The sequence below is a fragment of the Aphelocoma coerulescens genome, chromosome 4A, assembly GCF_041296385.1.
Source record: "Aphelocoma coerulescens isolate FSJ_1873_10779 chromosome 4A, UR_Acoe_1.0, whole genome shotgun sequence".
NCBI classification, from domain to species: domain Eukaryota; kingdom Metazoa; phylum Chordata; class Aves; order Passeriformes; family Corvidae; genus Aphelocoma; species Aphelocoma coerulescens.
Genome location: NC_091018.1, coordinates 255,296 through 269,147, shown reverse-complemented (window position 1 = coordinate 269,147; position 13,852 = coordinate 255,296). Strand labels below are relative to the sequence as shown.

Genomic DNA, 13,852 nt, shown 5'->3' with positions numbered 1-13,852 from the left:
TATTTATGGTAGGCTCTCATTATGTCAACATTGTGTCAGTACTATTTCACTGGCCTGCACTCCTGCTCTTATTTCTGTATGGCTGCAGGCTCATGTCAAACACATTGGACAGAGGGGCTCCCAGAACATTAAAGCTTTGATTACATCTTTGAACTTGCATTACTGAACCCTTGGATAATTTACAGCATGCAAAACTGTGTTTTTTAAAAATAAATCGGTAAGAAGGAAGTTTGATTTCTGAATTCATGAAGAATCTGCATTAGCCCAGATATCACAATGCTTTCAATGGCAATGCTCACAACAGCATTACTGAAGCTATCTAATTATTGTTATGAAATTGCATTAATATTTTATGTTATTAATGGAAGGACTTCATTTCCAAAAGAAGGCTTCTATCATTTGTTTAATAATATTGCATCTTTCTCATTACTATTACACTACAATCACATCACCTTAATGAAGTTACTTACATAAAGTAATAAATGTCATTATGAAAATTTGTGTTCCTTGGCCCAAAAAGACAGACAGTAACATTCCCTTCCTTGGAGGTCTAAACACATCTCCATGAACCAGCTTCCAGCCAAATTCCTCTTGGGCATCTTCCTGCGTAAAATCAACAATGTCTTTAGCAAAGATACATAATGCAGTAGTGAATTAACACAAACAAGATGCAAAATACATATTTAAAGTTTGATTAGCTTCCAGTTAAGATCCAAAGCCAGACTAATTGCATCTGATTCATCACTCATTGATTTCATAACCCCCTAATGGTTCAGTGAAAAAGGCAAGATTTATCAAGAAAATTCTCATCTCCTAAAGCAAAAAAAAGCAAATGTAATTAGCCAAACCATAGAACATCATTCTAAATTTAAAATAAAACAAAGCATTCAGTTTAGTTTTAACTTCAATCTAGTTCATGCATTTATCTTTTTCTGTTTCAATTTCAAAGCACATTGGTCTCAATGACAATACTGGAAAAGAATGAAACTGTCTCTGTACTCCAGAAGACAGTTTGCTCCCTGGAATCCTGAGAGACAAGTATCGACACTGTCCCCCTGCCAGAGGTGAACGGATGGAAGGATGGAACAAGGAGGGGGGAAACCTCAGTCCAGTGGTTTTAAGGACTCACAGCTGAAGAAAAAAACATTTTAATGAAGTCACTCAAAACAGACACCTCTCCTCACAAAAAACAAACAAACAACAAAACCAACACACAACCACAGTTAACCCCACAAGAAGACCCTCTGCTCCTCATAAAGTTAAAAGCTACAGGTTCCATTCAGTGTAGGAATATTGAGTTCAGTTCAAAGGACTGCTTACCACTAGAATCACAGCTTGCCAAAAAACAGGGTAAGAAAGAAACCAGACCACACTGGTGAATGACATGGAACACCTTAAATTGCAACAGATGATGTAACTTTTCTTTTTCTGGAAGATTGTCCTTGCTTTCCCCATACTGATATCTCTGCTTGCTAGAAATTACTCTCAGAAGGCTGATATATGAATACAAAAATTGAAAACTATTAAACACAAGATAACACTGATTAAAATACAAAACCACACCCCATACCTGATAGAAAAGATACCAGATATCCAGGTATAATTCCAACACGTCAATCTTCCAGTAAAGAAAGATTTGTTTGGTCAAAGAAGCATAAATACAAAACTTTCATGTAAGTCTGAACTTGAAGGATATGTGATAATGATGAGAAAATTGTAGGTAAGACAGCAAAAAGGCTTTTCCTAGGTAATTGTAAGTAAGGAATGAGAGTGGCAAAGGTTACCACCTGAAACAAATCTCTGTTTCCCAAAATGGTTAGCACTAAGCAAGAACAAATGCTTAGTACTTCACTTCCTGACAGAACACAGAAAATGTTTACAGATTTGGAATGGCTTGTATAGAATCCTTGTCAACAACTCATCTGGGAAATGCACTCAAAAGAGACCTTCTGGCTCTAACATGATATTTAAAACAAATAGCTACATAGTAATTATCTTGGTTTAAGAAATAAAGAGAAACCAAGTCTGGCAGATTGAGACCTCTGATTTATCCTGTATGAGCCTATGTGCCACAGTTTGTCTCAAAGCTCCACTTTTAAATTAAGTTCTTTCATCACTGGCTAATTACCTGTGAGTCAGAGTATTTTTCAGGCTTCTGTTCAAAAAATTCAGCAGTATTTTATATTGCTAATCTTTAATGTACAACATAACGATAAGAACTGTACAAGTAGTGAGCTATACTTTAAAGTTTCAAAAAATATTAGAGCAAAATTAAACTTATCAAAGGTGCAGCAATCCTCATCTTAGCATTAATTTAGCTTAGTTCTCAAAACATTCTAACAAAGATTTAAATCCCCTACATTCAAGTAGTCATTATCAAAGAGATTTTAGAGAGGGGAAAAAAAAAAAAAAAAGAGCTTTACCACTCACTGGTGAAAACATATTGACATGAGTTCTTTTCAGTTCAGGAATCCTCTTTTAGTCATAAGACCCTAAAAGTAATCTAATGATTTCTAAACACTTCATTGATGAATGTCTCACTAAATTCACATCACACTAAAAGCCAGTAGGCACTAGTTGAAACATTAAATGCACATTCTAAGACCACACTCACTGGCTGGTGCATCAATCTCATCTGAAGTACAATCACCAGCATCCCCTAAACGTGAGATACTAATTTGCTTCACTGCATCTTCTTCAGCCCAGGTCCTCTTTTGCACAATTATTTCACACCTTTTTAAATAAGCTCCTTGAACTGCAACAGATCTTTAAGTCTCTCACACCTGGCAAGAAAATAAAAAACTGTGGCTTTCTGAAAGTCACACCTATCCCTGCTGCTACTCATAAAACCTAATCAAGCTTCTACAAGTCTTGCTCTTTATCACATTAAGAATGATCAACAAATAAAGATAACAAGTATAAGATACTGAACATAATTTAATTGAGAGATCAAACAGAAGCCTCAAAAAAACCATCAGTTAAAGGATGTGAGAAAAATCATTCCACTTTAAATCACTGTCTGATTTACATTAACAAAAGATACTCGATATCAAAACCACAAAGAAGTAGTATTTTCAGATGTTTTCGTTTCAATATGAAACATTTTTATGCATTTTGAAGAATTTCTTTAACCAGACAGACAGCAACAAGAGTGAAAATTCAAACCTTTTTTGCATCTGACATTACTTCTCGTCTTTGAGTTGCAGATACCACTTTTATCAAAGAGTAAAAAGCTGAGTAAAAATTACTCTCAGTCTACTGGTCAAGTCTTTTTAACTCATAATCAGTTATATTCTCTTCCACTATAGAAACCTGCCACTTTGCCATTTTAAGGAGTACATATTTCAAAAGAACTCACAACAAGTTCAGTTGGATGGCAACAGGCTTCAGTCATCTCAATAATTTAAACAAACTAGACTCAGTTTAACACAGTGACTACCACGGGAATTGTATTTACAAATAAAATAAAATATCATTTATGCACATACCAAGAAGTTCTAATACAGCTAGAGGTCAGAAGTTGTGCTGCACATGAACTGCAATATTATGGTCTCCTAACTAAACAAAGTGATTCCACCACACTTTCCATCCACAGATAACATCAATTTGTATCAGCCTATGTTAATCAGAATATCTCCGATAATTTTTAACCCCCAGAGATATTATCATGTATCAAACTCATCCTAGTTATACATCTCTCTAGACTGTCCTCAAAACTAAGAGACAGACATCACTATGGCCAGAAAAACGTGCTCATGTAAAAGCTGCAAATTTTACTCACAGAAGAGTCAATCTGGTTGTATCTTGCAATATCTTTATGAAGAGTCCTCAGAATGATCATAGCCACCATGCCAGATAAGAAGAGAACAATTACGAGGGAATTCATTATACTGTAGATAAAGAAACAGTCAAACTTTGAATCCTGTTATTCAAGTTTTAGGAGATGTACCAGTTCATATTACACATACAGCTCAGATCTGAGGAAAAGCCTTAGATATTCAGACCTTCCAGTATTTTCCCACCCAGACAAGATAAAGGTACACAATTTAGAAGTCTATGACTTCTTAGGAGACAGAAGTGAGGAGAACAGTATTTCATGATACCTTGCTAATTCTGAAGACAGTTATATATTGCTTTTCTTTGTTTTCCTCCTTATATAGCTCAGAAGTAATTTCCCTGGTGAAACAGCTACAGTTCTTAAAGCAAACCGTCAAGTAGGTTTTATATCTATCAACCAATGGAATGGATATTGTGCCATTCAATACTTTGTAGAGAACAATTCATTCGGATTAGCTTTTCAAGATTTACATTGCAAAACATTAACACTTCAAAACAAATTATATACTTACTTAATATCATTCCCGTGCTATGGAGGGAAATAAGCAAGAGCTTTTCACATGCATCTTTTACTCATAAAAAAAGACCTTTTTACTGTAAGCACCTGCTGAGTACAAAACATGCATTACACATATGTACCTCTCACTGGGCGGTCAAAGCCAGACAGTAACAACAAGAACACTGCAGAGCAGCAATGACTCAAAACTTCCCCACAACGGAGATTGTAAAGTAAAACAATGGAAGCTGCTTTCCTTTTGGACACTGGTGATGCATTCCTTTCACAAAAAGAAGTAATACAATTGCTCCCAAGAGATGAAAACTTACTTCACATAGGAAAGCAAAAAGTTTTCTTGACTGAAAACCTACAGACTTCCCTAGAAGTACAACTAAGAAATCTCTGTGCTCCCCTGCAAGGTTACTCACTGAATAAATGCAAATCTCACCTGAACCACTGGATGTTTGTATGCGGCATGGACTCCAAAATGTAGTCCCACCTGGAAGCCCACTTAATATTATTCTTTTCCTATAAGGAAATGAAATAGAAATTAACAGAAGCAAGTACAAGTTTGTTGCAGTCTCCGAGAGGGAATAAGCAAGCACACCACATCCCTTCCCCAAACCTTCCAGTCAACATTGACATCTAAGCTTGGTATCAACCCTGGATGCAAGACTTTCCTCTTGCATTAATTCATCTCTAGAGACTCCAAAAGAGTATCCTTCCATTGAAATCTCCTATCCACATCTTCTACCTTTAAACTTGGCTTCACTAAGCCTTGTATTTCCATGATTTGCGATGTAGCCGCCTGCAGATCCCAACTGCTGAAAAGCAATCATGCCATCACTACAAGATTCTCCCAGCATAGCACACTGATCTTGAAACTTCAACTTTGTCAAACAAACTCGAGAGAAAAATTCCAGGGGAAACTAGAAATGTTTTTCTCAGCACTTTTAATGCATTTAGCACAGGCTTCTTTGCTCTCTGCCATAATGCTGGCTGATACAGACTGTTTTCCACTCTGATTCCTGGCAGACAACTTGTACTTCCAGGTATTCCTGTGATGGATCTTCATGCATACAACTAAGGACTCTTTCTGACCCACAAGCCTTGTCCTCCTCAGTTGTCTCTTTGGATATACACACGTGTTGTCCTGCTACCAAATTCTATCCCCTGACTGGCATGAAGTTCTGCTGAATTTTTTCATCTACTCACAAGGTGCTAAGTTTGTACAGTAGAGTACCAAACTGCTCTCATGCTTACATTTTTTACACTTGTGTACTAAACATTAGCACCACGATGATGTATTCTTTTCACACAGAGCTAAATACCTTGCCCATTTCAGTTAATTAAAGCAGACACCGTAGCTTTCTCGTCAGAAATCAGCTGCCACATTAGAAAGGACCATAAAACAGCTACACATTTTACTGCTTTATGTAGTCAGGCTTACTGAAATGGATGTTTTCCTATTTAAAAACACTTCCCACTGATAAACACTCCCCTTTTAAGTTATTTTGAAACTACTAATAAAAAGTAAAATACGTGAGGTATTATTTCAAATCAAGGCTTATGGATGACAGAGAGAATAAGCAGTTTTGAAGTGCCATCTGCTGGAAGTATCCAAATCCACTGGATGTGAGCCTTACCTGCTCCATGACAGGGAGAAAGTGTAGGTACTCAAACACCTAACCCATTGCATGACTAACCAGACAAAGTTTACACTGAAGTTCTGAATCACAATTTACCTCAAGATTTAAACACAAATGTTAGTGACAGAAGGCTCATTCATGTAGGAAAATCAAAGCTGGAAGAGGATTGGGTGTCTCAAGGGAAAAGTAACAGGGTATTGAGCCTTGCACCTCAAGGTCACTGGTTCAAATCAAATTCAATTTGGCAGGATGAAAGCTGTTGCCATATGATGGCTGCTTCACTGCCTGTACAAAACAGGCTGGTGGTCTCAAGCCAAACCCTCTAAGATTTGTGTCTTACATCAAAAAAACAACCACGCTTTCGGGACAGACTGGAACAGAGGTACTAAGGTTTTAAGTACCTTGAATCAAATTATTGTCACATGCACAGGAGGCTCACTTTCCATGCTGGGGTAAAGACCCATCTGCCAGAAAGACTAGTTTCCTCCTAACTCATTACAGGCTGAATAAAGCATTAGTGTATTAGTAAATATTGCAGTATTAATTGTGAAAAATAAATGATCACCTACTCAAGAAAAAGACAGTAAACAAAATAAAATCACACAAAATGAGACAAAGCCTGCAACCTCACAAGGAAAAGCTTTACAGTCAATACTTAACAATGCAATGTCCCCAAATACAAACTGTTCTTCAACACAAGACTCTCAGCACCCTGAAAGCAGAGTTTACCTCAAGGAAGACAACTCTTGCAGTTACTCAATCTACTAATTTTCTGTTAGTAATAAAACATGGGGGAAAAAAACAGGTCTTCATTTATATATTCATAGTGTCACTTCAATTACAGGAACAAAAAATGCGTTAAGATTTTCAGAAAAATACTTCACAAGACCATCCTTACAGAATTTACACTGCTGTAATCCAGTTATGGCTATTAGCAAGTTATCCAATTGCTTTGATTTCACTCTTTTGGGGAATTACGTATTCATGTAACAGATTTAATACTTACTTCAAATGTCACAGAGTAAGTGTAAACCAAATTCAGTTTATTGGTGAATTCTCCAGGAATCTCCATAGGTGGACCTTCACAACTTAAGTTGTTCTCATCTATATGTTTGTAGCTAATGGGGAAAAGAAGTTAAATAAAATTTTTAAAAAATTTATTTTTTTCTAAAATTTAGCATTGTGCTCCAACCACAAATACTCCCCTATCAGGAGAGCTTCAAAGTTGAAGCAAAGCACCTGGTCAGAGAATGACAAAATTAAGGTTATGTGCAACCTAACTGCCCTCTTGTGGTCTACACTGCCTAAGAAAAGGCAAATTCTCATTTTTCAGCCATTCAGGATGCTACTGATAAAGCATTAATGAAAAATGAATTAAGTTTGGCAGAATCTTCCTGGCACTCATGGAAGGAATGAACTTGCATAGCAAGTATAATTCACTAAAAACACATTGTACCTTTGCAAGAGAAAAACCAAGTACAATCAAGTCGTGTTGTACCAAGCATGTCTGCATGACTTGAGAAACTGCAGTACTGTCATTTATTAACTTACTTAACTTCTATAGGAAAGAGAGAAAAGTTTAGCTATTAAAAAAAAACCTCCCTACTTTGAAATCTTGTAACTGGACTGCAGTTTTCAAATATACACAAGTATGAACTGTGTATGAACAGATTGACTAGAGGTAAAGTAGTTGCTTCAGTCTTCTGACCTCTGAGTTGTTGCACCTCCACTCTGGTCAACACAAAAATTAAGAAGCTGCTGTTTGAGAAAATCAGCTAGTCTTCTTAGGAAATTAGTTGTTGTCATCCGCAGTTCTGAGTATCAATGCTAAGATGGTATTTCACCTATACCTCAGTATCCAAACTTACACAGGAAAAAGTACACCTGTACATTCATCCAAAGTACATTTGGGACACAGGTAACAGATCCAATGTGGGAAACTGTTACTCAGTGAAAGGATGTTTCTCAGTGTATCTGAAAACATGCATATCCAGATACAAATCAACCAAAACATGAAAAAGGCTCTGTTGTTTGGGTCAGGTTCTAAGAGTCTGCATAAGCAGCTTTTCTACCACAAGGGACTTTGGGGACTTTGGACTTTTAGCAAAGTTAAATTACATTTACAACTGTGGAACTGTCCTTGTAAACAGTTCCAGACATAAACCAGTACAATGAAAGCTTTACCAGAAGTCAGAATGACACGTTCCTCAGAATTTATTAACACCAATAACATCTCTAAGGAACCGTTCCCTTTGGAACTGCTGTTAGGACTCCAGAGTACCAGAACCTGCTGCTTTAATGCACAATTACCTTTGTGGTCTCAGTCTTGCCATCACCAGTCTTGCACCAGGCCAGTTTTCATCCTTTCCGCTGTGGTACATGATTGTTATGTCAACATGGTTGAAGAGGTAGAAAGTGTTCTTCTTGTTAAACTCTGACTACAAAACATAATAAGGAGACTGAGCAACTTCTCCAACAGGAGAGGGCGCAAGAAGTCAAGAACTTTAAAATGAGGCAGGTATTGTATGAAGGAGCAAAAAAAGGGAAACACTTCAACATTAATACACCTGTATAAAAGATCACTTTCAAGAGCCTGGGGAGCCTGAGGAGTAACTGAGTTGGAAGGTGACTGCAGACAGAGTAAACTGAACATGCATGATAAATGCAACACTTCAAAGAAGCATCAGACCTGCTGCATAGAAATGAACTGACTGCACTGCACACAAGCAGCAGGTCAAGTGGCACAGCAGAGTCATGGAGAGCTCTCTCCTCACCAAGACGAGTGTTGTCCTACACCCAGGAGGGATAAAACTCTATCACTATTATCTGTAACTGTACTAGTTCACAATGGAACCCCCGGGATAACTGACACATTTCCAACTGTCAACATAATTTTCCCTGTCACAGCTATGTTTGTTATCCTTCAGCCATCTGGGAAAACCCTGACACATTTAACTTGCAAACTGTGCTAGACGTAACTTTTGCAACTAGAACACAGAGCTCATTTCTAGGACTTCACTAGAAAGCTTCTATCTGATACTGATAAAAGAACGTCTTGCACCTGAACACAAGAGACAAAGATTGAATAGGTACTAGGATGGATACACATGAAATTTCAGAACACAACCTCAATTTTCTAAGGCTTTTAAACACCCACACCATTATTTTATAGCTTTATAAAACATATTGGTCAAAGACATGTATGAACATTTTATTTGGACAATTGTATCAGCGAGACACTGCACACACTAGCAGCACTCAGCTGTTAGTGCCCACAGTCTGAACATTAATCATGTTTACAAACGTATCTGTTCTTTCTCAGAAAAAGAAAGCTTAAAACCACAAATGAAACCACCCTATACTAACAAAAAAAAGTTCCACCACTTACATTTATAACACAAGCATCTTTAACTCTACCATCTGGAGTAACAAAACATCCTATTGGAAATCCCGGATTACAGTATTTTTGTCCATCTTCCACATCATAACACCACGTTACAGGCATGTTATCGATAATCCTAGACAGAAATCATCAAAGAACATGTCCTCAGAAAGGGATGCACCTCACTTCACAGTGGCATTTCACATTCATGTAATGCACACATTTTTCAGTAGTGCCTACAAGATGCACAGTAGAGAGACAACTATCATACAGAAGGAAGAAAGCAACCACTTAAAACATATATAACAAATGTCCAAAAGCAGAAAGTAAACCAAACCTCAAGCACATGTCTTGGCTTACCAGTGATGCTGATAATTCAACTGCATTCCTTTCTTCAAAAAAGCCAGTTTGCTTTTATCAGCACTGTTTCCTGGATCATATGATCTTGTACAAACCTTCTTGCATGTTTCTTGCTTTTTAAAAGTGAACTGTTAAAAGAAAGCACACAACAAAGAGTCACTTTAATTTGCTTCAAAAATATTTTAGGTTTTTTTTTTTTCAGGTAAAGTAGGGGGTTTTTTTTAGCTACCTCACCTCCTTGCTACAAAAGTTTCTAAAGGATAAACCCTGAGGACTGAAAATTGAAAATTAGTAGAAAAGGTATTGCTTTTTCTTTTACCAGTTTGTTTTATTTTGGTAATTTCATCATCTGCTAAAACAGACTTTCACTACACCCTTCTTCAATATTTCACGTTACCTTTAGCTGGTTTTCCCCACAACAACCAAGTCAGATAAGGATGCCAAAACCACAAGTTGCACAACATCTAAACTTCAAGCACAGACATCATCTAACACAAACACGCTCACATTTGCATCTCCAACTTCTAACCTAGCTAGGATTTACCTGTTAGTGAGCTTAAAGCACAACTGAAAATTCTAATATTATCAAGGCCCAAATGCTAACCAGGAACAGCACTTTCTAATTACTGTAGTGTGCAGCCATTTCAAACAATTGTTACAACACTTAATCTATTCAATATGTATCCAGTCCAAATGACCCATCATGCTACATATTTAAAAGCTTCTTGTGACCGGTGGACATAACACTTAAAATTACATTAGCTCAGAAAATCAAGGAGACTTCTACGTGCAGCTCATACAAGGGAAGGGACATCACTTGCGTAACAGACTAATGAAAAGATGTGATCAGGTCCCTAATGACTACGCAGCAGCAGACTCAGAAACTGCTGCTTCTTTTTCTCACATGGATTTGGATTATCTAGCAACCATCACACACACACATAGCAGTTTTCCAGCTTCACTGGCAAATCACAGTCTGGAAACTGCATTTCAACACCATATAGCTCTCAAATACCAAGAGCCACTGTTTGACCACAGCTCCTCCACTGCTAATAACTGTCCCAAGTTGATGGCACAGCTTTTTTGGATATGCTACATTAGGTCATTGCTAATACAGAAAAATACCACATACCACAAAATATTTCCTTACATTTATTTTACATTAGGTTCCAAATGATATGCATCAACAATGAAAAATATGGTTTTAGACAACAGATGATAAGCGTGTACAAGCAAAGAAAAGCAGCAAGTGAGCCATAACGTAATTTCCCCTTCCCACTCTGGAAGTTGCCCAGTACTACAACCAAGTATACGAAACAGTTTCTGAACCATCACTTTATAGTCTCCACTGCTACATTTAATAAACAAATTATTTCATATTACCTAACACACCTTACATCCAGCTATTAAATAACTACCTAAGATATAGTTTCTGGACATCTCTACCACAGAGCAACAGGCAAGAAGGGTGATTACTGGCTCAGTTTCCTAATTGTAATTAACCACCCTAAGATGCCTTTGGGCTGGGAGGAGTTTTGGTTTTATTACATAAACTCCATAGTGCTTATATTAAAAAATATAAACAAAAACAATCATCTAGTTATCAAATCTTCAGCTATGTCTATGGATTACAGCCATCAAAATGACAGCTATCAAATTTAAACAGGATCAACTTCAAGGCATAAAATAACCTTATATGGAGATGATGCTATTCTCTCCCCAAACAGCACTTGTCCAAGATTTTCTGATGGTCTTTTCTCTTCCTTATCTTGACAGAAGTCAAAACTGGAAAAAAGTAGCAAAGTTTCCCTTTTATTTTTAATTGACATATAACTGTAAATACCAGCCTAAAACAAATTCTTAAATTATGTCCTTAGCAGTAGTTTCCTTTTTTTTTGACAGTTCAGCCACTGCTAGCAAAAAATCTGAGTGCCTTTGCGAAGAAAGCTGGCATCTATTTTAATATCAATTTCAACCAATACATGTGCCAGAGTATCTTTAACAAAATGCATGATGCTTAGTCCACCCACCCTTTTCAAATGGCAACTTCAACAAACAATAGAATATTTCATTTTGTGGGGAAAAAAAAGGGACTGTGCTACGAACTTTTCATTTCTCTTGCAAAAAGTTTCTAAAAAACTACACCCTTTCTTAAAGGAATATTTACAAATAGCATTTAACATGAAACACATTTTAAAGAAGGAAAGTGATTTTAGTATTACAGTGCCACATTGTCAAACACCATTCACCAATTCTTTTCAACTACATACAACCCGAAACTGCTGAATATGGGAGAATGTAACCATTCTGGCTTTTTATTAAACACAGGTAACAGCAGGTTACATAAAGAAACCCCAACATAACAACAAACAAACCCATATTTTTCTTTGTTACATAAGTACTTTTCCTCAATCAGTGGTCCTAAATTCACTGGCTTCCATAAAATTTAACAGAAATAGAGACATGGGGATTTTTTAGCTAGTCTCTGGTCTTGTTTCTATTGCTGCACTGCCCAGGGAAAGACCTAAAACATCTGGAAGTTTTCTTTTCTGTGCCCAATAGCCATACTGCAAATCATATTGTTTATCATTACTTTGCAGGTCTATGAATATCTGCAAAAGCAGACAGAAGTTTTCATAGAAAAGAATCAAAATGAAACAAAACCAAGACAAACAAACCAAGAATAAGCTACAGAGCTTTGGCAAAAAAAAGAAAGCTAACAGTAACTGGTCTCCCGAGTTTCTAAGAGGAAAAAAAAAGGAACTCCAAGCATCGGATCTCCTAGATTTGCCTAACAGAAAGAACTTTCAAATATGTCAAACAGTTAACACTAAATCTTGTATTCAGCTCAAAAAAATGCACCCGTAAGAAACTCTGCAGCCTTTTTTTTAACAATAGCAGAGGACTGTCAGGTGGCACAGGTGTGGCCTTCATCCTTCCCACCCTCTTGTACTTCATTCCTGCCACTGAGTGCTGGATTCACTCTTCCATCCCTACAGCCAAAATACAGCCACCCTTACGGTAACAGAAAAGCGCCTTTCCAAACGCTTCTGGAAACCTGTTGGGATGTACTTACGCATCATATTCGTATGGCAGAACTGATTCAACAGAGTCCAGCCTGTTCACGAAGAGCTCAATTAGTGACTGAAACAGGAAAGGAGGAGAAAAAGTATGAAAATACGGACTTTCAGAAACTAAGTGTGGCTGGTACGAAACGCGTGGCTAACTAGCAAGTGCTGCTACCCCATGGCGGAGTTACCCTTGGCTGCTGACAGGCCCCGGCCACGCCAGGAACAAGGAAGTAAGGGTCCTCCCAACGCTGGCTGGAAAGTTCAGCGGGAAAAGGGAATACCAGCGGGAGGTGTCTGTCTTCCCGGAGCAAAGGCTGCCGCCCGCGGCAGGACACCCGCGTGCGGCGGGATTGGAAATACCCCGTGGACCCAGCTCGCCGCGGGAGCCCCGAGCGGGGCAGAGCGAGGGGACGGCCCGCGTCGGGCCCGCCCGTGAGGACTCTCACCTTGCAGCTCTCGGTCTCCTCACCCTCCTCACAGAAGCTGACGGGCGCCAATCCGGGCAGGTAGAAGGCGGCGCCGAGAGGCACCACCAGCAAGAGTGCGGCAGCCAGCAGCCTCATCTTGCAGCTTGGACAGGCAAAGGCACCATGAGGCGAGACTGCAACCCCGACCACCCCGGGTAACATCTTGCGAAGGCGGCCCCAACACAGTCAGAGGCGGGGGTGGCCGCGTCACGGCCGGGTCGGGGCCACAGCGGCTGCGCGGTGAGAGGGGGAAGCGCCGGGCGCCATCTTGGGGAGGGCACTATGAGAAACGGGAGATGACAGGGTGAGGGGAAACGGCTTCCCACTGCCTGAGGACGGGGTTAGATGGGCTACTGGAGAGAAGTTCTTCCTTAGGAGGGCGGTGAGGCCCTGGCGCAGGTTGCAGAGAGAAGCTGTGGATGGTTCACTGGAAGTGTTCAAGGCCAGATTGAACAGGGTTCTGAGCAACGTGATCTAGGCGAAGGCATCACTGCCCATGGCGGGTGGGGTGGGAGTGGTAGAATTAGGTGATCTTTAAGGCCCCTTCCAACCCAAGCCATTCTAGGATTCTGTGATGCCAGAATCTCTTT

At 38.8% G+C, this 13,852-nt stretch overlaps 1 protein-coding gene across 1 annotated transcript in view; it reads right to left on the bottom strand.

Moving 5' to 3' along the window:
* LOC138110278 (transmembrane 9 superfamily member 2-like) overlaps positions 1 to 13,482 on the bottom strand; it is a 28,603-nt gene extending 15,121 nt beyond the window's left edge. The window contains exons 1-10 of the mRNA XM_069014991.1: positions 13,242 to 13,482; positions 12,801 to 12,868; positions 11,416 to 11,509; positions 9,725 to 9,852; positions 9,371 to 9,500; positions 8,293 to 8,420; positions 6,989 to 7,100; positions 4,782 to 4,861; positions 3,782 to 3,890; positions 471 to 603 (exon numbers count right to left, since the gene is read on the bottom strand). Of these exons, the coding sequence (XP_068871092.1) occupies positions 471 to 603; positions 3,782 to 3,890; positions 4,782 to 4,861; positions 6,989 to 7,100; positions 8,293 to 8,420; positions 9,371 to 9,500; positions 9,725 to 9,852; positions 11,416 to 11,509; positions 12,801 to 12,868; positions 13,242 to 13,424 (1,165 nt within the window). The 5' untranslated portion in view covers positions 13,425 to 13,482. The remainder of the gene's footprint in view (positions 1 to 470; positions 604 to 3,781; positions 3,891 to 4,781; positions 4,862 to 6,988; positions 7,101 to 8,292; positions 8,421 to 9,370; positions 9,501 to 9,724; positions 9,853 to 11,415; positions 11,510 to 12,800; positions 12,869 to 13,241) is intronic.
* Positions 13,483 to 13,852: the final 370 nt, after the last annotated feature.